Source organism: Carassius carassius, chromosome 24, assembly GCF_963082965.1.
Source record: "Carassius carassius chromosome 24, fCarCar2.1, whole genome shotgun sequence".
Classification (NCBI taxonomy): domain Eukaryota; kingdom Metazoa; phylum Chordata; class Actinopteri; order Cypriniformes; family Cyprinidae; genus Carassius; species Carassius carassius.
The window spans coordinates 30542575-30567016 of NC_081778.1; the positions used below are offsets into that span (position 1 = coordinate 30542575).

Below are 24442 nucleotides of genomic sequence, written 5' to 3' on the forward strand. Positions count from 1 at the left end.
CAGAAATAATAACGTACATTTAAACCAGAGTAGTGAAACCGATTTGCAACTAATGTTTTTTTCATCTTCAAACATTGTGAGTTTGATATTTTATTTAGGCTATTAAGTCAGATGGGGGCACAAAAATGTACTGCACTTTAGGAACGATCCAATAAATCAAGTGCGTTATTTCTAAACACTTCTCTGCTAAGTTTGCCCACGCAAATCACCTCTCCCAGTAGAGAACATAAAGCACTAATGTGCATGTCCACGCAAACACCTTTCCTCCAGTACTGCAGTGCACTGAGCGTGCTATAAATCACCTTATATTATCATAGCGCTCTTAGAGTCTCCGCCCATCTGTGCTCACGATTGGTCGAATCTCCTTCTTGGTGTCCGGCCCACTTCCTTGACGCTCGCTGATTGGTTGAGGAGCTTCTCCTTGAGCTGTCCATCAGACGCTTCTTTCGTGCTCCGCTCTGAAGCGAAGCACAGTGATTCTGAATCACTGAACAGATCGTTAGAGCATCCCACTAAGCGTCTCTTTTTCTGTGGATGCTCTTGTATTGAAGCAAGGAATCAGAGGTTTACATAATCATTTTTTTTTTCGCGCAAGGATTACTTTATATATTCTCTGGCACTCCAAACGCCAACAGATTGTGTTTGGTCTCCTTGCAAAGGGTCACTTGGGAAAATCGACCCGTCTTGTGGCACTCCTGATAGGCTACACTTGGAAGATTTGTAGACTGCGGACGTTTCATGAAATAGGACCCACAGACGGACATCGGACGGTTCATGCGTGTTCCCGTTCACAGAAGATAAAAACGGACTGTTTGTTGCAATAACTGACACAGAAATAACAAACAATCAACTCAAAACATGAGCTGCGCAATGTTGCGACTCGCGCTCGCTTTGCTCTTGGCGTTGCTGTGGAAAGGTAAGTTGCAATTCTTAAAGCATTCTTCTGTAGAGAACATGTTCTTCACTCGTTTCTTGCCTCATTCTTTACTGGGACCTGGAGTGGAATACTAATGCGGCTCCGGGGGTCTACCTGCCAATGAATCATGTGTGTGTGCGTTTGTGCATGCGTGTGTGATCAAATCATAGAGACAAGTGCGCTCCACAACACACGAGTTCTGCATATAAACACTTAGGGGAAAAAAGACGGCTTTCCTCTCTGTGTGTAACAAGTCAGTGGGTTACAGATACTGACACCAATATTTTTTTATCTTTTTAGGTGCCCGATAATAACCAATATGCAAAACAGCTGTTTAACATATATATATATATATATATATATATAAAGTATTAAATACAATTATTTTACACTATTAATTGTATTAATATATTCATATTACTCAATTAATTTTAATATAACTTATTATGCATGTGCATATTTAATTGCTAATTATGTTGTTTTTATATTTATTCTAATTTGATTTAATTATATTATATATGGCAACAATTGCTTTGCATAGAGGTGCAATGCCATTATTGGGTGCTATACTTGCGAGATCCAGCAGGTGGCACTTTTCAGTAGCCTCTATATGCATAAACCAATAATGGTTATTTTTATTTGTAAACATCTGGTATGCATATAATCATAACTAAATAACCATTAGACTGGTGATATCCTGAATATTTTACTGTTGTTTGTTATATTGTCACAGTCATGGTCTTTTTTATCAGCATATATTATATAGATATTAATGGTTCTTTATGTGTATATTTATAGTTTAATAATTTCATAATGTTGAATAGACAATAGTGTAATGGTGTAGTTGGTGATTTAAAAAAAAAAAAATCCCAGCACATGGCATTTATCGGCAGACCTGAAATTCACAAACCAATAATGTTATTTTTATTTTTAAATGGCTGATATCCAATATTCATTTAAAAATAAGGAAATAACCATGACACTAGTGATTCATCATGAATACTTTATTATTACGACTTTATTGTTTCGATTCTTGCTGTACTTGTTGCTGCTGTATATTATATTAGCATATATTATATTAATATTAATTGTTATTTTAAGTAGTTTTCTAGATAGTAGATAGTAGATAGTAGTTTTCTAGAACAGATAGTAGTGTAATTGGTGGATATTCTTTAGAGACCCACCATTTGGCATTTATTGGTACAACCGATATTTAGAAACGAATAATGGCTATTTTTCTGATGTCCAATATGCAAACAACAATAATAATTCCATATTAATAGTGACTCATGAATATTTTATTGATGCTGTTGTGGTTATATTAATATTGCCATAATTATAGTTATTATATTAGCATATCTTATTGTAAGAATTTATTGTAATTCATAATTTTAATGTTGAACAGAGAATGATGTATTGTTGTTGTCTGTGGCTATTCTTTAGAGATCCAGCAGATGTCCCGATATTCATTTCAACCCGTTTGTTTGTGAATATTCTCTACATGCAATTACTTTGCTTTGATTCAATCTGAAATGGATGATGCAAATTGCTTAATATATTTTCAGTAAAAGGTGATATGGTAACCTGATGATAATCTCGTAGCAAAAACAAATGTTGTGTCGCTGCAGTTTTGACAGTAGCTGTTGACAAAGTGTTGTGTGATTTCTGTTTGACATGGACTCCTAGCTCTCATCTTTGTGCTTGTTCTGAGACAGTCATTCTTGGTGAAATGGTTAATTTCAGAAAGATGAAGAAAACTACACACAGCTGTGCTATTCGTATGGGTTTGGAGTTCTATTGTTGTAGTATTGATCTGTCAGAGAATACATGGGGCATCAGGGAGGGAATAATAGCTCTTGGTGTGCGGTGAATGCATGAATACTTACTTATGATGTTATGCCCTTATGAGCCCTTAGGTTTTTTTTTTTCATGAAGGCACCAAATTTCTGATGTGTAAAATGTCTCTTGAAGATTTTGCATAAATCGACTGTTGTTTATTTATTTATTTTATTTGACGACAATGCTGCTGATGCACAGATCAACATGAGATTAAAGGAACAGCCCATGCAAACATGTACATTCTGTTATTTATTTGGAAGAATCTACATGTAGCTATTTTTGTGCCTGTAGATTTCTCCTTCTGTGTTCCTTGGAAAAAATAATAGAACGCAGGTGAGTAAATAATGACAGAATTTGCCTTTTTGGTTGAACTGTTCCTTTATCGTTGCAAAACTCGCAAAATGGATATGTTGAAGGACATGCAACATTGTGTGAGTGGAGAGCATTTTTAGTTTTAATTTTCATGTCAGCGTGTGTTTTGGATGGTGGGAGGGGTAAACTAGACACCCTGAGAGTTTGTTCTCCCTTAGACTCAACAGTGCTGATGATGTTTGCTCAGGGGAAAATCTGTCTGAAACCCATTATGTGTTTTTTTTTTTTTTTTACAATTCAACAGTTCTGCACAAGGGAAATTGATTCAGGCATCTGATAATTTGATATGTACTGACCACATAATTTACACTCGCTCACAGTTGCTGGCCTTTCCAACATTTATTATTTTTTTTCTTTTTCCATCCATCCATCCTTCCATCCAAGTTTTAAGTGCAGTATCTGTTTAACCAAAATATATATATATATTATTATTATTATATATTTTTTTTGAATAATTTTGTCAGCTGGTTCTTTTCTTTTTTTCTTTTGAAGTGTGAAATCGGAAGTATGTGGCAAAAAAAAAAAAAAAAGAATCTGCCAAATGCATAAATATATATTTTTATACCTCCAACCTCATAATATATTTTTAGTTAATGATTTGGCTTCGCTTTAAAAATACTGAAACACTTTGTTCCCTGTCAAGGGAACTTCGAACTGCGTCCTCTGAGGGGACACTATGGGGAACACCTCGTTGCGACCCGTGTCTGAAGCATACTTTGAAAAATGCCAACGTGTTGGCCGGCGACAGCCTCTGACATCACTACCAGCGCGACTATAAATACGCGCGCGTAGGACCCGTCACTTTTCTTCTTCGTCTTCAATGACTGTTTTGTTTGAAGCGTGCATCGGAGAAACGACCAAAACGGTAAGAGCGATCTATTATTATTATCATGGCATCCACTAGCAAGGCGTTTAGACAGTGTGTGCATCCGTGTCAGCGTTATTTGACTCCTGATGACACATACACTCTTTGCGTCTCTTGTTTGGGCGCGCGATGTCCTTGAGGGGGCAATCCGCATGCACTGCGAGCGTTTTTCTGTGTAAAAGCTCCGCTCTCGTTTGTCTCTCTTTTCGGGGAAAGAGGGACAGCCATCTGGATCCCGCGGCTCAGGACCCACCATTGCCGAGGAGAATGAGCTCGTGGGGATCACAGGTGGATCTCGCTGAGGAGTGTAGAGAGGGACTTTTCCTTTCACCTCTGAGCATTATTCGTCTGACCATAGCCCCCCAGCCCAGGTGAGCCTTCCATTCTTGCCTGACTTGCATGCAGAAGTCGAAAAGTAATGGAAAAGGCCGTTTTCCTCTCGCACCCATCGGTTTCAGCATACGAGTAATGCAAATATCTAGGGCATGCACGAAAACGGCTATGAGAGGATGCCCCCTGTAGAAGAGACGCTGGCTAGCTATCACTCTGTGGGGGAAACGTCCTCTCTTAAATCTCCCTCTTTGCCATCTAAGCCCCTCCAGGATGCATCCCGCTTAAATGGCAAATCATACGCGGCAGCAGGTAAGGCTGTGGCTTCGTTGCACACAATGGCAGTGCTTCAGGCTTACCAGGCTGACCTGCTGAAGGACCTGGACACAGGCGAGGGCCTTTCACCTGACCAGGTAGCCGAGCTGCGCCGCACCACAGACCTCTCTCTCCGGGGCTACCAAGCAGGCCGCCTCCACCATGGGCAGGTCTATGGCGGCCATGGTGGTAATGGAGAGACATCTGTGGGTGAACCTGGCAGACATCGGGAGGGAAGAAAGGGGGTTTCTTCTCGATGCTCCGGTCTCGCCTTCTGAGCTTTTCGGTACTTCCGTCGAGATGGTGGTCGAAAAGTTCAGGGAGGCAAGGACGTACTCAGCTGCCTTTAAATCCTTCATTCCACGAAGGTCCAGGTCCGAGCCCGAACAACAAAGGGGTCCTGGCCCATCTCGATCTGAGGATCGTAGACGGGCGCAGAAGGCTAGTGTCGCGGCTCGCGCTCCTCCCCCGCCTAAGGGCAGGGGCAAGAGGAACTGCGGGTCACGGAGAGGTAAGCAGGGTCTGAGGGATGTGATTCAGACAAGGCAGCGTCCTCGTCTGGATCAGAGCGATAGAAAAACCTAGTAGCTCCGGATGTTTTTAACCTCTGTTTTAACTTCTGTTTTTATCCTCCCCTGCCTAATTCCCCTGTAGCCACCAGCTCTCCACCTGATCGAGGCTAGGTTTAAAGTTTCTCACATAACAGTCTCCTTTCCTGGACCTATGATGTTTTGGTTGGTTCTATGTTCGTAGTAACTGCCTTACTGACGGTCCAGACCAGAAGGGGGCGACCCGCAAGCGGGACTCCAGTACAGGAGGGTGGGTGAGTATGTAACCCTTGCTTTACCTGCTTATGGATGTTATGTTGCTGGTGGTTATATGTCTACTAACAAAGTCTGTGAGTTTCCTTTACAGTGCTCTGGAAAAAGCTAGGTGGCCAAGATCACAGGCTCTCGGTAGGCGGCTGTGCCGCGTGGGTTCCGCCCCCCCCCCCCCCCGGAGTGAGACCCGCGCGGGGGAAGCAAGCGCTCTGCGGTTGTCCATCCCACCCCCCCTCCCGAGGAGCCTGGCTGATCATCAGAATTGGCACAGCACTGCAGGGAATTTCATGGATGTCCGGCCAGGTCACCCTGAGGGGCCGCCTGGCCACTTGGCGCATCCGGGGAGGTGGTAGTTATGGACTCCTCTGTATGTACTGCCTCAGGTGATGCTCCCCTCGCTTGAGGGTTGGAGCTCACCTCTCCCATGCGATCCAGCGCCTCTGCGATGCTTAGGAACCTTTCTGTACACACGCTAAGCCTGTGTACTTTCTCAAAACCACATGGTGGTCAGTGTGCACGTGAACACTTTGCGCACTGTCTGAAATCCACGTAAGTTGTAAGTGTGCACGCAACACTCTGCACACTTTCTGAAATCCACGTAAGTGGTAAGTGTGCACGCAAGACTCTTCGCACTTTCTAAAATCCTGTACGGTAGGGGTTACGCGCTCCGCTTCGTTCCTTTTCTGAAAATGTTTAGCCCTGGGGTCCATGGGCTTCATTCAACCAGTGTGTATTTGTTATACACCTCAAGCATCGCTTCCCTCAACATGAGGGGCTGGGTGGACTCCCACATATTGTGGTTATCAGGTAGTAGGCTTCATCAGGCCTCCCTGGAGATTTAGCTCCCACATACTGTGCGTTTCCACTAAATAGCATATTGTGGTTTTCAGATAGTAGGCTTCACCAGGTCTCTCTAAAGGCGAGCTCCCACATACTGTGGTTGTCAGGTAGTAGGCCTCACCAGGCCTCCCTGGAGATTTAGCTCCCACATACTGTGCGTTTCCACTAAAAAGCGAGCTCCCACGGTTTGTGGTTGTCAGGTAGTAGGCCTCACCAGGCCTCCCTGGAGTCGAGTTCCATATTACTTTCAGTTTCCACTGAGGTGGTTATCTGGTAACAGGTAGTTGGCCTCTCTAGGCCTCTCTGTAGGTGAACTCCCACATATTGTGGTTATCAGGTAGTAGGCTGCACAGGTCTCTCTGAATGTGAGCTCCCACATACTGTGGTTGTCAGGTAACCTTTCAGTACACACGCTAAGCCTGTGTACTTTCTCAAAACCACATGGTGGTCAGTGTGCACGTTAACGCTTTGCGCACTGTCTGAAATCCACGTAAGTGGTAAGTGTGCACGCAAGACTCTGCGCACTGTCTGAAATCCTGTATGGTAAGGGTTACGCGCTTCGCTTCGTTCCCTTTCTTAAGATGATTAGCCCCGGGGTTCCTTGGGCTTCATTCAACCAGTGTGTATTTGTTATACACCTCAAGCATCGCCCCTCAACATGGGGGGCTGTGTGGGCAATTCTCGCGGTAGTTTAGCAGTGCTCCCCTTTTTAAAAAGGGTCACCTATGAGCATGCTGCTCGGAGCTCGGAGTCCTCCTCTCATGGGAGACTGATTCTCGGTTCTTTCAGAGCGCTCCAGTACTACATACTGTTTTGAGACGCACTGTGAGAGCAGACATCCTGCTGAGGCAGGGGCTGAGGCTCGGGGAATGGCGCCTTCGCACCAAGGTGTTGGAGAGGTTGGCCAGACTTGGGTGGATCGGTTTTGCGGCTCGAGAGAGTATCGCACTATCCCTTCTGGCTTCCTCTAATCCTCCAATGGGGGCTGGACGCCATGGTACAGGCGTGGCCGAGACTTCATCTGTACATTCCGTCCTCCAATTGCTCTGCTCCCGGGCCATTCCATCTCCAAGCTGCTCTATCAGAGTGCCACGAGAGCCCCTCCTTTGTGACAGGCAAGACTTGGTAATAGACAGTGCTAGGTTCTTAGCCGTATCCCTTTAAAGGAATCTTTCGTGATTCCAAGCCTTCAGCTTGGCATAAAGGATAATGTCACGAACAGCCGTCGAACCGTCCCAGGGGCGACTCCCGGTGAAATGGTTGAGTTGGTACTTCATGTTTGCCATGATTCTGGTCTGCACTCCCCTCAGCATGGCGGCGTGGGTATACTGTTCCCCATAGTGTCCCCTCAGAGGACGCAGTTCGAAGTTCCCTTGACAGGGAACGTCTCAGGTTACGAATGTAACCACGGTTCCCTGAGAGGGAACGAGAGGCTGTCGCCGGCCAACACGTTGGCGTTTTTCAAAGTATGCTTCAGACATGGGTCACGACGAGGTGTTCCCCATAGTGTCCCCTCAGAGGAGGCAGTGTCTCGTTTCCTCTCAGGGAACCATGGTTACGTTCGTAACCTGAGACGTTTTTATACAACACACACACACACAATATTTCCCTTTTACTCTGCAAAAAAGAGATCTGCAGTATATGTATATATATATATATATATATATATACATATATATATATATATATATATATATATATATATATATATATATAAACTGCAGATCTCTTTTTAGGGCTTGCATAGACTAGTCGGGCTTGCATAGACTAGTCGAGTAGTCGAGTAATCGACTATTTCAACCACCAGTCGGTGCTGTCGGAAACAATTGACTACTCGAGAATGCATTAACCATAATGCGTACAAAGAGTTTGTAATTCGACATGAATTTTAGGGTTACAACATTGCCTGTAGCTTTCTATGACCTTATCTATGTCGCAAGTAAAATGAAAATATGTAAATAGGGGTGTGCCTGAAGCCAAATACCTTATTCCGAATGGCATGGATAAAGGCTTCAAAAATTTATAACAGACAAGGAATAATTCTGCCTGAATACTCGGCTGAAGCTGACACAGTCCGGAGTTTGCTAGATAACAGGTGAGCCAGGGGATCAGCGCAATATTATACCTCTAAAGTCATGAGTGTGAAGTGAATCAATGTAAACTTTATGAGTGAAAAGAGCACAAATCAAACAGCATTGCTGTTGTCTCTCCGTGCATCTCTCAGAAATCAGAACTTGGCAAGAATAATATCACCTATAATAATACATCATACACGTTTTAAAGGCAATGATTTAAACATTAGGCTACGATATGAAACGAATGAATAGAATAAGCACAGCGTGCTCACCAATCAAACAACCGCGCTGCGCGTCAGTCTCTCAAAAACCAGAGCAGGCTAATGATCAACTTAGATATGGATACATTTTCTATTTGGCCTACATGTTTGCATCTTTATCTTTTGCTGGTTTGCGCGGCACACGCACATTTGTTCAGACTTGCTTAAAGAGTTAATGTAACGAAAATGTGCGCATCGAATTAATTCAGTCATGTTCAAATGATCACTAAACGTTTGTCATGACATCTCTCTGCCTGCATGATAAATATTCTTTTAGAAATTAATAATTATTTTAGTTTAACACGGCATACTTGTTCAGTGATAACTATGAAAAAAAAGATAGCCATAACGCTCTTATCAAGTACTGTACGAAGTTGTATCCGAATGCAGATATGAAAATGTTTGTGATTGTTACAGACACAAATACAAATACAAATACTGGCTGTTTCATGAAAATTTGAATATGTCATGTCATAATAGTTTTGACAATTATATATGTAATTGTTGCATAAGGCTATGAATTAATAAGCGTTTATTGATGACATTTTTTTTTATGTCTTTTCATTTACAGTAGCATGAACCACGAGTAGTCGAGTAACTCGAGTATTTTTGAATTTAAAAAAATCAGAAATTGAAAATATTTCCGTCTACCTGTCAATAATTTTGGTTTTTGGAGAGCAAACTGATGCCAGTACCTCACCAACCAAAAAAGTATTATGGCTTAATTTTTTTAAATGGTACCATGGTAATACTATGTTTTTGTTATTTTATGTAGTAAATATTCTGGTACATTTTTAAATGAAGGTAAAGGGATTTTTTGTGGCGATACCATATAAAAACCATTTTTCTTCCCTTTCAATGAACCATTCTTAAAGTAACCATTTTTCTTAGTGTGAAGAATATTTTAATAATCTGAAGAACCTTTTTCCACTATAAAGAATCTTTTGTGGAATGGGAAGATTAGGTTGATGTTAAAAGTTCTTCATGGAACCATAAACACAGAAGAATAATCATGAGTGTAGTTTATTAAAAATAAAGTTTCTTTATTGCTATTGATGGTTTCATGAAGAACCTTTAAAGGGGTCATAGGAAGCCCATTTTCCACAAGTTGATATGATTCTTTAGTTTTAGATTCTTTAGTTTTCTTAATGAAAAGTCTGTAACATAGTTTGATAAAAAATTCTCAATGGTAGTGTAAAAAACTTTTTTTAGATCAAGCCATGTTTGTTGCATTTTCCTTTTAATGTTTCCTTTAATACACATTTGTGTATCCTGTGTGTGTATTTATGAATTATGTGTGTGCATGTATGAATCCTATGTGTGCATATGTGAATGTAGTGTGTGCATTTATCTTTATTGAGACTCTTTTGGCTCCATAGATGAGTCTCGATCATGAATTATTTGCGCGAACATAGACTCATTTAGGCAGATTGGGGGAGCATTCCCTTCAGAAACAGACATAATCCATTGCATCTCAGATGTCAGGACTCAGGAGTAAATGACGACTGCTATGTTCATTATTACATCCTTCAACATACACCTCAATCACTTAGGGTTCATTCTTGTCTACATCTGCTCTTGTGATGAAACAATGCTGGACTGATGACAGTCACTCAGGAGGGGTCTAAGATAAGACACCAGTCCAGTCTGTGCTGAAACACTACTTTCAATCAAACTATCTGAGATCGGCTCGATATGAGATTTTGGGGATTTTTATCATTATAGGGTGGTTGTGTACACACACTGCCACTGCATTTCAGTTCATACAACTTGTAAAAAGTGCATGTAGCATCCTATGACCCCTTTAACATCCACTGAGTCTTTCCATTAACAAAATGTTCGTTAAATGATTCTTTTTAAAATCTTTTCAAAAGAAAGCAACACAACTGAGGAAGCAAAATTGGTTCTTCTATGGAGTTTATTAGTTTCAAAAAGTACCATGTCTGATACCATCCCTGTACCTCGTTGCCAACCACGGCACTTTTATGCAAATGACTCAAGAATGGAAAACACTCATTAGTCTTTACATCAAAGGCGAAGGGGTTCCTGTTCTCAAAACGTATTTAGTTCCATTAGCTCTTTCTTTCCTCAACATTACCAGGACTTATTTGGACTTGCAGCAGTGGGATTGTGGGCAGGCTGCACACCAGTAGCTGGAAGATTTCTGGTTCTCTGCCCTGGTTTTTTACCCTTGAGCAGGTCATGTGACCTACACTTTAGTGCAACATGCATCACCATTTCCCCTTGACCCAATACAGATGCCCTGAAAGGACACGACCTGCATGTAATCGAATTAAAATAATGCAGCCTTGACTGGCCTAGACGCGTCAGAATGTTAACAAAATATCAAAGATCAGAGTTCCAAAATGAGACATGAATCATTATCTCTTTAATTCTCTTTTAAGGACTTATTACTTTAAATGGGGAGAGAGAGAAAGAGAGAATTTGCATTTGTTCTGTTTGTCTTGCAGGGCATATTTTGCATCGACATTTTGTTTTCATGGTGAATACTAATCACACTGCAACACAATAAGTCCCTGCAGGGTATCTAACGGCTCTTTCACATGAGAACTTTTGCTGCAGACTCGGGTCTGTTTGACGTCAGAGCTCGGTTGGTTTGGTTTGTATAGTTCATGTGGAATAACTGAAGCAAGTGTGGATGACGTATAAAATGCATGTTGCGGTATGAATCATTACTCTGTGCATTTCTTGGGATGCAGATACTGTAGAAATGTCATTGTATGCATGTTAAATTTATGGCGGAAAACCAGGGACAAATATTAATAACGCATGAATCTGGCATCTTCTCTTGAATTGTTAACTGGTTAGAATGGTAAACAGCTGCTGATAGTATTGATATTAATGATGCAATCATGAATTAAACTCATTTTGGACCCAAAAATTTGATTAGTTTGACAACAGCCTGAGTGCATTTGCTCTAATGTGTGTCACGACATTGAAGGCTTTTACTTTTATTACTAATCCACATTTGCAACCTTAACGTACAGGTATTTTCTTGGAATAAAGATTATTTATGCTCCCAAGCATCATTTAAGCATGCAATTTGTCTCTATAGTATGATTGTCTTTGAACAAAATTTAAATAACTTAATATAAAAGCATCTGGCAAATGCATTAATGTTATTTATTTATTTATTTATTTTTCCACCAACCTTATATAATATTTTTTAAATCACCTATAAAGAATTTGCTTCTCTTCCCAGGCATCATTAAAGCATGCATCTTCTCCTTAAAGTAGCCTACGCTTGTTTTTGAATAAACTCCAAACAAGAGCATCTGGCAAAGGTATAAATGTAACTCTAACCTTATATTTTAAGACCACCCATACTTAATTGGCTTCTATTCAATATGGAACAAATTAAATAAAACATACAATTTCCCTACATTTTCATTACTAATCCAAATTTGCAGTATTAAGGTACAGATATGTCCTTGGAATAAGTTATTTCAGATCCCAAGCATCATCAAATTATGCAACTTTCCAAAATCACCTGTTGAAAACAAACTTCAGCAGAGAAGCGGAGATCATGTGTTGGCAGGCAGGAGGGAGCAGGTGAACCGCTTGTTCAGTAGATCATAACCAATTCTGCACTTTAATGCGGTACACAGTGGGGCAAGTGGGTCAAAGCGATGGTTTGTGTTCGTTTGTCTCCCCCCTTTGCAGAACCAAGATGGTTGGCTGGCAGAGAAAGCTCAATGTAATCCATCCTCTGCCAGCCGAAACAGATGCCTCGTCTTTCAAAACTGGCTCCTATCTTTTTCCATGTGCAGCTCTCCAGGCTTGGCCCTGCTCACATTCTGTGGCTCTGTGGCTCTGTGTCTTTTTTGGATCTGTTTGTCTTTGTTGTTGCCGGCTTGAAGTCCATCAGACCTGGCCTGTGCATCTAATGGGATGGAGCTGTTGACGTAATCGCATTGCCAGGGTGGGCTGATTCCATCACATTGGGCTTCGAGCCTGAGGTTGCTTATTACACCTGTCGGAAACAGCGCCGCCAGATGGTGCTTTTTTTGGCGATCTAGACTTTTTCAAATATGTCGCTAAGGCAATCAAGCCATAGAGGATTTGTAAACATTTTCCCCATGGATACTAAACCATTTAGCATGTTATTTCAACACAAAACCTTGCATTTTATTTACAAACGGCCCACAGTCCAGCTCAACCTGATTCTAAATGTGCTGCTTTTGCTGAGTATTTAACTGAAGTCATTATGCCTTTCAGCACAAACACTCCTCGTTTTTATGCAAGTGAAGCTTATAGATTGAGTTTTATTCACAAAAGTGAAATTTACAAATTTGTTTTAACATATATCTTCTTGTTTTTGTCATCTTCTTCTATAAGCAATTCTTAAAAGCAACAATTCAACCATGAAAATAGGTACCTGAAGCAGGCCGTAAACTAAATTTTATTTGAAAGCATTATTTATGTAAATGATCATGTACAGTAATATAGTCTAAAATCTATAAGCAAAGATTGATAACTTATAGACTGCACCTTATTTATACACACACACACACACACACACACACACACACACACACACAAAAGTACTTTATTCATTTAATGTTGCAGTCACTTTGGAAATTAGGCAGTACATTTATGTACAAAAATCTCTGCTATGTACATGCCACATTTAATTGTACATTTTTAATTAAAATATAATTGTATGCATTTTTCTAGTGATCCTGTAAATAAATACAATGATGTAAATATTTGTGTCAATTCAGCTTGCTAATTCAGCATTAAGCTCTCTAAATCAAATTCAATGCATTATTCTATGCAAAGGAATCTTATAGAATGTACTTTGTTTGCAAAATTTACTTTACTAATGCAACGTTGCAGTTACTTGGGGAAAGCAGATGAAAAACAGTATATATGTGTAAATATTATTATTATTTTTTTTACATTGATTTGCCAATTTTCTCTAAAGAAACATACAGTATTTGCATCATCTCAGCATTTTAATGCAGTAAAACACCACACGTCGTATTTAAGAATCAGCCACAATGCAGCTAAATACTAAATGCACTGGAAAAGCATTTCGCCATGAGTATTTCATTTCCATATGAAGCTTCATATAATTTCACTATTGCCTAGTGCAATTCAATTTGATTAAAAAGAGGTGTTTGTGAGCATTTTCTAGTGATCATGCAAACATTTTCCTAAAAGAAATGGAGTGAAGCAAATGTCTGCACCAACTGTTCATGCTAATTCAGCTCTAAGTACTTATTATTCATGAATAGTTAGTTGTGTGTCGTGAGGGTTTAAATAAAAGTCATAATTCATTTCAGAGTGAATATGCCTCCTTTCTATGCAAATGCAGCTAATAAAATCCATTTTATTTGCTAAATTTACTTTACTCATTTAACGTTAAACAAAACTATAAGCAAAAAAACTTTAGTATTTAAATTGAGCATAAAAATTGCACACGAGGCTTGTTACAAATTCACAAAACAGTATTTGGAGAACTATTTGCCTAATGCAATTGAATTTGATTAGAAAGAGATGCTTGTGAACATTTTCAAAAGTGCAAAAGTGGCATATATCCAGATGCCTGTCATAGATGAGCACTCTTTTTGCATTTTAAAGAGCTGCTTCAGGTACCTCGCTGCAAAAAAATATTTTCTCGTGTTTTCCAGTACAGATATCTAAAAATGATTAACCCTCAAGTTGTGTTTCACTCAGCTTGACCTGGGAGAGGTTTTTGTTTTTGCAAAAAACTAAAACTTACTGACTTTGCTCACACAGGGAAGAACAACCCCCCCAAAAAAATTATTAGATTTTTTTTTTCAGCTTTTTACTGTTGTGGTGTTCCCAGTAAAAAATTAATGGCCTGCGGAAAACTGCAAATACATTTTCTCAGTTTTTGAGTGAAAACTGCCACAATTATCCACAAATAATGTGTTTTTCGCTTAAAAACTGAGGAGCATGAGCTCAGATCAATGAGGCCTACGATCAATCAGTTCCAAAAAGAAATAAAAAACCTTTGCTAATTGAACGAAAACAAGCTGATAAAAAGATTGAATCAAGGATTTGGTGATAATGTCACATAATGAGAAATTTACAAGCAATTTTTGACCAGGAACACCAAATTAGGTAAAGGACTTTCAGCACAGAATAAGAGTTAAGCCAAAGATACATTTACTTCAGAAGCACAATGACTTGTTTTCTAAATAATGGTTTCAAAATTAATTTGAATGGGAAACAAGATTAGAGTAGCCTATTAGCAGACATTTTTTTCTCGCTTTAGGTGAAAAACTCAATTTTGATCAATTTAAGATTTAATATCTAATGTAATTTTGCTTTTCAGGCAAATGTATCTTGATTTAAGAGTGTTAAGATATTTGTACTATAAAACAAGACAAAACATACCTGATTTTTGCAGTGCTGCAGTAGGGCAAAGACATTTGAACATTGAGTTCTCTGTGACCCACCTTTGACAAATGAAATATGACAGATCTGTGACTACAGACGACAGTTCAGAGCTCGAGGTGAGGATAAAGGGTTAAGTCACCATAGAAGTCACAGAATATTGGGCTTTGCAGGCAGTCAGACGAAGTGCGATAAATAATGATGATTGCCTAAAGTCTTCATTACAGTGAGCCTAAGAGACATGTAAATGAAACTGGTCGTCTGCGGCGTTGGGTAGGTTTTGCAAGCATGTTTAATTATCATCTCTCATTCCTCCCTTGCCCTTCTGCAATCCCGAGCTCAACCCCGTGCATGAATATATCCACGAAGAAATGGCCTCACTCTAATAATAATGGAAAAAGCCCCATGTTTTATTTAACACAGCAGAAGAGAGGATCATTCAAGTGGCGGCTGAGTGAATGTAGAGGCAGAAGTAAGTGGGGTGAGAGACGCTCTTGCAAATATTCTGGGCACACGCTTGGCCGTGCATGGCGTGAATGTGTGCATGCATGCATGCCGGCTCTTTTGCTCTTATTTGCACCACCAGCGAAGTAAAATCAGACATTTGCAGTGTTTGCAGCAAAGCTAACTGGTCAGAAATAAAAGACGAGAACCGGAAATATGTGCATATTCTAGCCACTCTGTAATCATTTTGGAGAATGCTATTGGCATACTGAGAGATTCTAATAAGGTTTGGGTCCTTGAGATGCAGTTTGCACTGTGAGAGAGAGCGTGGTTGGAGACAGAGCCGAGATTGGAGTGGGCTCTTTGTCTTGAGGGACGTGGAGGGTCCTCGTTATGGCTGACAAGGTGCCCGGCCGTGAATCAGTGGCGATGGCTTAGACACTAACACCTGCCGTATGTGGTAAAAGGTGCATGCGTGTGTGTCTTTGAGTTGGTTTTGGACTCTATGCAGACTCGTTTGCAGACCATTCAGTCCCTCAGTGCTCGAGTTAATGGCGGTAATTTTTAATGTTGAGTTATTGTGCCATTGCAGACCTGAAAGTGAAATGATGGAGATTTCAGAGCGGCGGGGTATGAAGACTGAACCGTGTTTGCTCTGGCTGCTGATTCTGTGTTTTATACTGCTGTTCGCACATGTGTTCTGATGCAAATGTTGCCGGAGCACCCAATTAATGTTTTAAATGGGTCTTGTTTTGCCAATCTTTTTATATACTGTATATTCTCTGAAAACAAGTTTTCATATACAGTATATTGCACAAAAGTATTTGTTTAAAGGGTGTTTATATTGGAAAACACAGAGATGCACTAGTTAAAATTCTGCCTGAAAAGTATTTAATTGTTTTTATTTTATGACTCAGTTACTGGTCATTTATAGTAAAAAGCACACTTATCCTCAAATCAATAATTTTGTCGATATCAAATAAATGAAGCAATGCTTAAGTGAATGTAGCCATTACAACAGTATATTTTACATTATGAAATATGGATGATGTTTCAAAAGTCTCTGTAAAGATGGGAGTAACTTGAGATAAATCTGTGCCATGATATGGATGCATGACGTCAAAAGCAATCTAAACAAGTCCATAATTAAATATTAAATATCCAACTAATGCACTCTTTTCTTTTTTTTTTCTTTTTTTGTAGCCTACTGCCAGATATTGATTATTTTGTAGTTAATACAGCATTATTAAATTAAAAGCTTTTATTAGTTAAAAGCATTAATAAAGCACTATTTGTTATGCAAACATATCTTGGATTAAGTTTGTTTTTCTTACTCCATTAGATTTTTTTCTTCTTGTTTTAAGCATACGTCTAAAAACACTTTGGTTGCAGTAAGATACAGTATATTCCCTGAAAACAAGTCTTAATGTCTTGCAAAGTAAATATATATTGTTTTAAGGGTATTTTGATATTTGTACTGAAGAAGAAGACAAAAGCTTATTACGAAAGTGAATGTTTCGCAGCGTAGGACCCTGCACCCGCGAGCAGCTGTCAGAGACTCGTTGCATCACCATCTGACTTCCGCCCTCTGCTGTGAAACCAGAGAGTTGAACATGCTAAATAAGGGATTTGTGTTGAGGATTTGAGTCCCTCCTCCTTTTCTGACAGCTGGCAGTGCTGAACCTTGTTGCTTTGCTTTGGAGGAGGGCAAGAGAGACAGAGGGAGAGAAAAGAAAAAGATCAATAAATATTTCAACAGCTGCTCCCCACGAGTGTCTGTGAAGAAATGGAAAAGTGCAGAGTTACTGAAAGAGAATGAAAGGGATGAACAACACCGGGGCAGATTCCTCGACACACAACGGACACGAAAGCATGGTATGGACGGAGCGGAGAGCGGCATTGTAAACAAAAAATGATTTAGAGAACTGACAGATGGTAAGTGAGGGGCCGGAGGTGGCGAAAAGTGGCAAAGACCAGCAGTAAACAAGCGCAAGATGGATTGATCTGGAAGCCTAATAATTACACACAATAAGGGCTGGCAGATATGGCTGTATACGATCAGTTAAAACGCATGGAGATTTTGCTGTACAGAGCAGAACAAGTTCTATACAAGTCAAGAGAAGGGTAAACGTTTAGTTTGTTTAGTCATTTATAGCTCGGCTTGCCATACAGAGTTGCATTGATGTGTTTTGTAGTCATTTTAATGCATTTCATCCAGTAAGAACTATCGGTTTCATACAATGTATTTCGTTGAATGTTGTTTCATTGCCAGATTGTCTTTACATTTCCAGTAAAAACAAAACTGTTTTTTTTTTGTTGTGATATATACCAATGCACTGTCAAATAAAACGTTTTTTTGGCTAATTTTAAAGGAATATTTCTCTGTTCTCTGTTTTATTGACAAGATTCAACAATGCAAGCGGAAGCCTAAACTGAGAATATGAAGATTGATTCTTCATGTTATTCTCAGTTGCAGCATTGGGTACTGTGTTTTGACTGAAATAGGACAGTAAAAACACGCCATATTATAGTACACTGCAAAAATGGCTTCTTTTTTTACCTGTTTTAGGTAATGCATGTTTAATGAAAGTGTATATTATCTTTGCATTGGCATTGACAGATTTTGTCACTTGTTTTAAGCAGATTTTTAGGGATGCACTGATATTAAAATTTGATCCAAAATTAAGAAGGAATTCTTACATTATGACAGATAATAAACACGACAAAAATAAAGCACAGTGAGTCTCAAAAATAAACAGTTTTGTCAATGTCAAATAAATACATGTTTTAAAAATCCTTGAAACTTGCATTTATTGTATTTGAAAATAAACATTGCATAAGATATAAAGGCCAGTTCCTTTTCAGGAACTCGAGCTGCGTCGAAACGCTTTTGGGGAACGTCCCTGACGAGACCGACTCTGAATATCGTGTGCAATCCGTCCATCGGAAAGGCGTGACGTCACGGGCGGGGTGACGTAGCGACCAGGAAGCTATAAAAGCACGTGCCGTGCAGCTGGCTTCAGCTTCGAATCTGTCAGCAAGCGCTCTGTGTGTGCATGTCAAAGTCTGTCCTGTTGGTCCTATTTATTGTTGTCTGTCCCTAAGCCATTAAAAGATCGCTAAAACAGCTCAATATGCCAAAACAAAAGCAAAAGACCTAAAATATGAAGGGCGATTCCAAGCCACGTTATAGATTGTGTGTTCCTCCCTGCCCTCGCTACATTACGAGTGGGGATACACACAGTTTGTGCGTGGCTTGCCTGGGATCGAAGCACGCTGAGTCGGCTCTCGAGGGGGCCGACTGCCCGCATTGTGAACGAATGCCAATGCGGACGCTTCGATCCCGCAGGGCTCTCTTCGAGAAGTGAGCCTTCGCAAGCGTTCCTCACGATGCCGGTTCCGCTTTCGCCGAGGCGAAGCCGCGCCGGCATTCGTTGGGTTCGCAGATCGATCTGCTGGAAGGTATGGAGACGGGCACGTCCTTATCTCCTACCGTACCCACCAGATCTACCTGATTCCGGGGTTTGGAAGCCCGAGCTTCGGCTCTTCCCCCTTCGCAAGCGTTCCTCACGATGCCGGTTCCGCTTTCGCCGAGGCTTGACGCTCTGCCTTTCTTTCTCCGAGGAGATTGACACGGAGGGCGTCGGCGAGCTTGTAGTTGCACAAACAAAGTTGCATAAGCACAGTATAAAACAAACAGTGTCATTATACGGGCAGCGTTAGTGAGCAGCTATTTAATCTCCGAGGGGATTAATATTGTTTGTGTGACTAAGCTATTCGCGCGCTGTCGAGGCAACGCGTGTATTACATCATTTTCAGTTTTGATGTGAATTTTTCCATACCCGACCGCGTGTCTGGTTATTTTTAACTCCATTTAATAAGCAGGAGTTGGTTCTATCACTTCAATGTGTACTTTATCACAATCTAGACCGTGTTTACTTGTCTGATTGTTTGATTATTTTTAAATTCTGAGGAATATGACTCTGAGAAGTCAATATATCACTATATGTGTACTTTATCACAATCTAGACCGTGTTTACTTGTCTGATTGTTTGATTTCACTAAATTCTGAGGAATTTGGATTGCATTAGATTCTGAGGAATCTAATGACTGTTATCTAACTTCGAGAAGTTCAATATATCACTTCAATGTGTATTGTATCACAATCCAGACCGTATTTACTTGTCTGATTGTTTGATTTCATTAAATTCTGAGGAATATAATGACAGTTATTTGACTCATGAAGTTAGATGTACTGGAGGGACTGCTGGGCGGGAGCAGCCCCCTCCGCAAACAAACAGTCACGACTACAGAGGGCAGCCCCTACTGGGGTAGAGCGGTGTCCACCTCATTACACGGTGCCCGTCTCACCTCAGTGCCCTCGGGAGGTGGGTCTGCCAACCCTGCCGGAGTTTCAGGGTGCAGCGGCCTCCAGCGAGCACTACTCAGTTATTTCTGTTTTAGAGCCGGTATTTCATAGTTCCAAAGAAGGATGGGGAGTTGCGTTCGATCTTAGACTTATGTCATCTAAACCTCTCAGTAATGTCACTGAAGTTCAAAATGCTCACTGTCAAACAGATTGTAGCTCAAATCAGATCCGAGGACTGGTTTGTCACAATAGATCTCAAAGACGCATACTTCCATATCCATCCTTCCACAACACAGGAAGTTTCTGAGGTTCGCTTTCGGGGGCAAATCTTATCAATATCGAGTACTTCCCTTTGGCCTCGCACTCTCACCCCGCACGTTCACGAAATGTATGGATGCGGCTCTGGTATCCCTCCGTATGCAGGGCATCCGCATTTTAAATTATATCGACGTTTGGTTGATCAGAGCAGATGGTGGCTCGACATCGAGATGTCGTTCTCGCACACATGGGGGAGCTGGGTTTGAGACTAAACGCCAAGAAGAGTGTACTTTCTCCAGTTCAGAGAACCACCTATCTAGGCGTAGTGTGGAATTCGACCACGATGCAGGCACGCTTGTCTCCTGCTCGGATCGAGTCGATCCTCACATCAGTCGAGAGAGTCAAAGAAGGCCAGTCACTCACTGTCAAACAATTCCAGAGATTGTTAGGGCTGATGGCAGCTGCGTCCAACGCGATACCTTTTGGCCTGCTGTACATGAGACCCCTACAGTGGTGGCTCAAGTCCAAGGGCTTTTCCCCGAGCGGAAATCCACTTCGAGTTATCAAGGTCACGCGGCGGTGCCTTCGTGCCTTAGACATGTGGAAGAAACCTTGGTTCTTGAATCAGGTCCCGGTGCTGGGAGTTCCTTGTCGCCGTGTAACGCTAGCGACAGATGCGTCTCTCACCGGCTGGGGTGCGGTCATGAGTGGCCACCCTGCCCGCGGTCTGTGGAGTGGTCGCCATCTGACATGGCACATCAATTGCCTAGAGATACTAGCAGTCTATCGAGCATTGAAATATTTCCTCCCAGACCTGAGAGGTCACCATGTGTTGGTGCGCACCGACAACACATCAGTGGTCTCTGCGTTCGCGCCCCTTGTACAAGCTGGCACACCAGATCCTTCTGTGGTCCCAGGGCAAACTCCTCTCGATCAGAGCAGTGTATATTCCTGGGAGATTGAATGTGGGAGCAGACATACTGTCGAGACAGGGGCCGAGGCCCGGGGAATGGATGCTTCACCCCGAGGTGGTGAAGCAGATATGGAGAGTATTTGGCACAGCCCAGGTGGACCTCTTTGTGACTCAGGAGACATCGCAATGTCCCCTCTGGTTCTCTCTAGTTCATCCAGCTCCTCTGGGACTGGACGCTATGGTACAGACCTGGCCGAGGCTTAGTCTGTACGCTTTTCCCCCTATCGCTCTGCTCCCAGGAGTTCTGGCGAGAGTACGCCGGGACGGGGCCCGTCTACTACTAGTAGCCCCGTTCTGGCCAGGCCGAGTATGGTTCTCAGATCTAGTCTCGCTCCTCGACGGCTCTCCGTGGGAGATACCGATCAGGACAGACCTACTCTCACAGGCGCAGGGCACGATAATTCACCCTCGCCCGGAGTTGTGGAAGCTGTGGGTGTGGCCCCTGAGGGGGCACAGCTGTTAGCAGCTGGTCTCTCAACCGAGGTTGTTCCTTCTCAGGATGTGTGTCCCTCTTGGACATCTGCAACGCTGCGGGGTGGTCCACGCCCTCCACATTTGTCCGATTTTACGATCTTGACATGCGAGCCACGCCGGGCTCTTCTGTTCTCTCGTCTTAGCTGTGCTCTTTGACTACACACTAGGCAGGGATTTGGAAGTCTGGCAGCGTGGGCACATCGTTCCCCAAAAGCGTTTCGACGCAGCTCGAGTTCCTGAAAAGGAACGTCCCAAGGTTACGTATGTAACCCTAGTTCCTTGAAGGAACGAGATGCTGCGTCGCAGAGCCATACTCCCGGCACCCCTGCCGGCGCTTGCTTCCCTACTCGAAGCTGAAGCCAGCTGCACGGCACGTGCTTTTATAGCTTCCTGGTCGCTACGTCACCCCGCCCGTGACGTCACGCCTTTCCGATGGACTGATGGCACACGATATTCAGAGTCGGTCTCGTCAGGGACGTTCCCCAAAAGCGTTTCGACGCAGTGTCTCGTTCCTTCAAGGAACTAGGGTTACATACGTAACCTTGGGACGTTTTCAGGAAATGTGTATGTGAAACAAGTGTATTTTGACAGTTAAAAACAGATGCACAAGACATAAACATTTCTTTATTATGAGTGTATTTTATGAAAACAAGTCTTACTAACTTATGCAGTGTTGCTTCTTTAGTAAATTTAGCTTGTTTTAACCTATTACCTGAAAATAAGTAAAAAAAAAAAATCCCAATTCAAAACTGACATATAGAATATATCCAATACTTAAGGTAATAATTTAGGACAGATAATTTATAGTGCTTATGCAGTGTTGCTTCTCATGTAAATTAATCTTGTTTTAAGAATATTTCTACTGTAAAATCAGCAAAAAAATTTAAACTTAAATATAAAACATGAGTAAATCATGACAGAATTATGTATTTTGGGGTAAAACATTCCTTTAAGACAAGATTCTTTTCATATATGTATATTACTGTTGCAAAGAAAAAAATTGCAGTATACATTTGAGTAAATCATGATTGTTTGCATAAAATATTCCATAAAGACAAAATATTTCCCCGTTTTACATTCTTTTTTTTATGTATCTATAACTGTGATTTCAAAATTAACTGTGTAATTCAAAACGGAAATATAAAAGTTATTCACGCAATGTAAGATATTGGTTGTACTGTCCACTTTCACACACAACCACACAGACTTACAGAATGCAGTAATCATGCCAGTGTTGCATGTGAGAAAAACAGCTTGATTGACTGGACAGATCATAATCATAATCCTTCATAACTCAAGTTTTGACATATAGTGTAGAGTAACTGCAGTTTGACAGTTTTTGTGTATATATACAGGCATGAATGGCTGTGCAGTGCATACTGTCAGGATCGGTACGTCTCTAATGCTGCACTTCTCTCGTTAAAACGTCATTCCAGCAAGACGTGCCGATAATAAGCATGTGCTTCTGCGTATTACCTTGGTAATGAGTGGTTGTTAGCTCGGCTATGCCTTACTAATGAAAACACGGCCCTTATCTCCATGGCTTGCTCCGTGGAAAAAGTCTCAATTTGAGGTCACTGAGAGATCAGAATCTTATCAGCACCACAGCATTATATGTGAGGACAACAAACATGTAGATGGCTGCAGTCATATATACGGCATCTGCTACAAGCATTGTTAAATTCCAACAAGGGAAGTGTGCTTGGTGTGATAACATTTTTGCCATTCATTTTATTTTCTTGGTCAGGCACTTATTAGATATTCCAGCTGTGAAGGTGCAGATGGGATTTTTTTTTATAGCATTCAGAAGCTGATATTAAAGAAATGGCTCACCCCAAAAAATGGAAATGCTGTCATTTCGAACCCTGATGTCAAATATATAAATGGAATTGTTTTATTCTGCTTGGATCCTGAATGATGTGCTCACTATTAACTGTTGTAAAGGAAAAATAGCAGCATACAGCTGAATAATTGATGAAAGAATCATGCTTTTTTGGTAATGTTTTTTCCTCTAAGGCAAGATACTTTTTTCAGTTGTGTATTCTTTATAAATTTATGTAATGTCATATATCATATTCTTTATTTCTATACCTGATAGTTGCATTTGGTTGAATAAATAATTGCAGAATAGTTTTTTTTAATTATGTTCTTTAAAGGCAATTTATTTTCCAGTTTAATATTATTTATTTTATAACTGTTGTAAAGAAAAAAAATAGCTGTGTATGGTAAAGTAAATCATAAAAGCATTGTTTTTTTTTGGGGGGGGGGGGGGGTAATCCCCCATTTAAGGCAAGGTACTTTCCTGTTTTATAAATATTTATGTTTGATATATGTATAATTTGATAATATGTAATGTGTTTAGATTCTATTCTGCATATTTGTTGAGATAATGCATCAGTTGCATATTTATGTTCTCTATTTTATAACTGAAAAAATATCAGCATTTTGTTATCATTGAATGTTATCATTCATTCATTCCTCTCCTGTCTATTCACAGTATTTTCTTTAACTCAAATGATATGTCAACAAAATGAAATAAGAACAATATGCTTTTGCTGTATGTTTTTTCAGTGTTTAGATTCTATTTTGGACATTTATGCATATTGGTGACTTGTTTATTTAGTTAATGCATCAGTTACATATTAAAACAGTGTTTCAGGAAACTTAATGCAAAACAATTGTCTTAATGTAGTGCGATTAATCCACTGGAGAAATTTGGTGACATACGGTATATATTGATTTGTAATGAATGCTATACCTATATAATTTTTATTTTTTATTAAATTGTATTTTTCCTAAGTTGACAGTATTTTCTTGAATTTAAAACCTGCATACAGTATATTCAGTGTACAGTATTGTGCAAAATGTATGCAAATTATTTCATATTTATTTAGATAATGC

The 24442-nt window shown here is 40.6% G+C and overlaps 1 protein-coding gene across 1 annotated transcript in view; it reads left to right on the forward strand.

The window, feature by feature from the left end:
* The first annotated feature begins 478 nt into the window (after window positions 1–478).
* LOC132103430 (igLON family member 5-like) overlaps window positions 479–24442 on the forward strand; it is a 180429-nt gene continuing 156465 nt past the window's right edge. The window contains exon 1 of the mRNA XM_059508529.1: window positions 479–916. Coding sequence (XP_059364512.1) covers window positions 859–916 — 58 coding nt within the window. The 5' untranslated portion in view covers window positions 479–858. The remainder of the gene's footprint in view (window positions 917–24442) is intronic.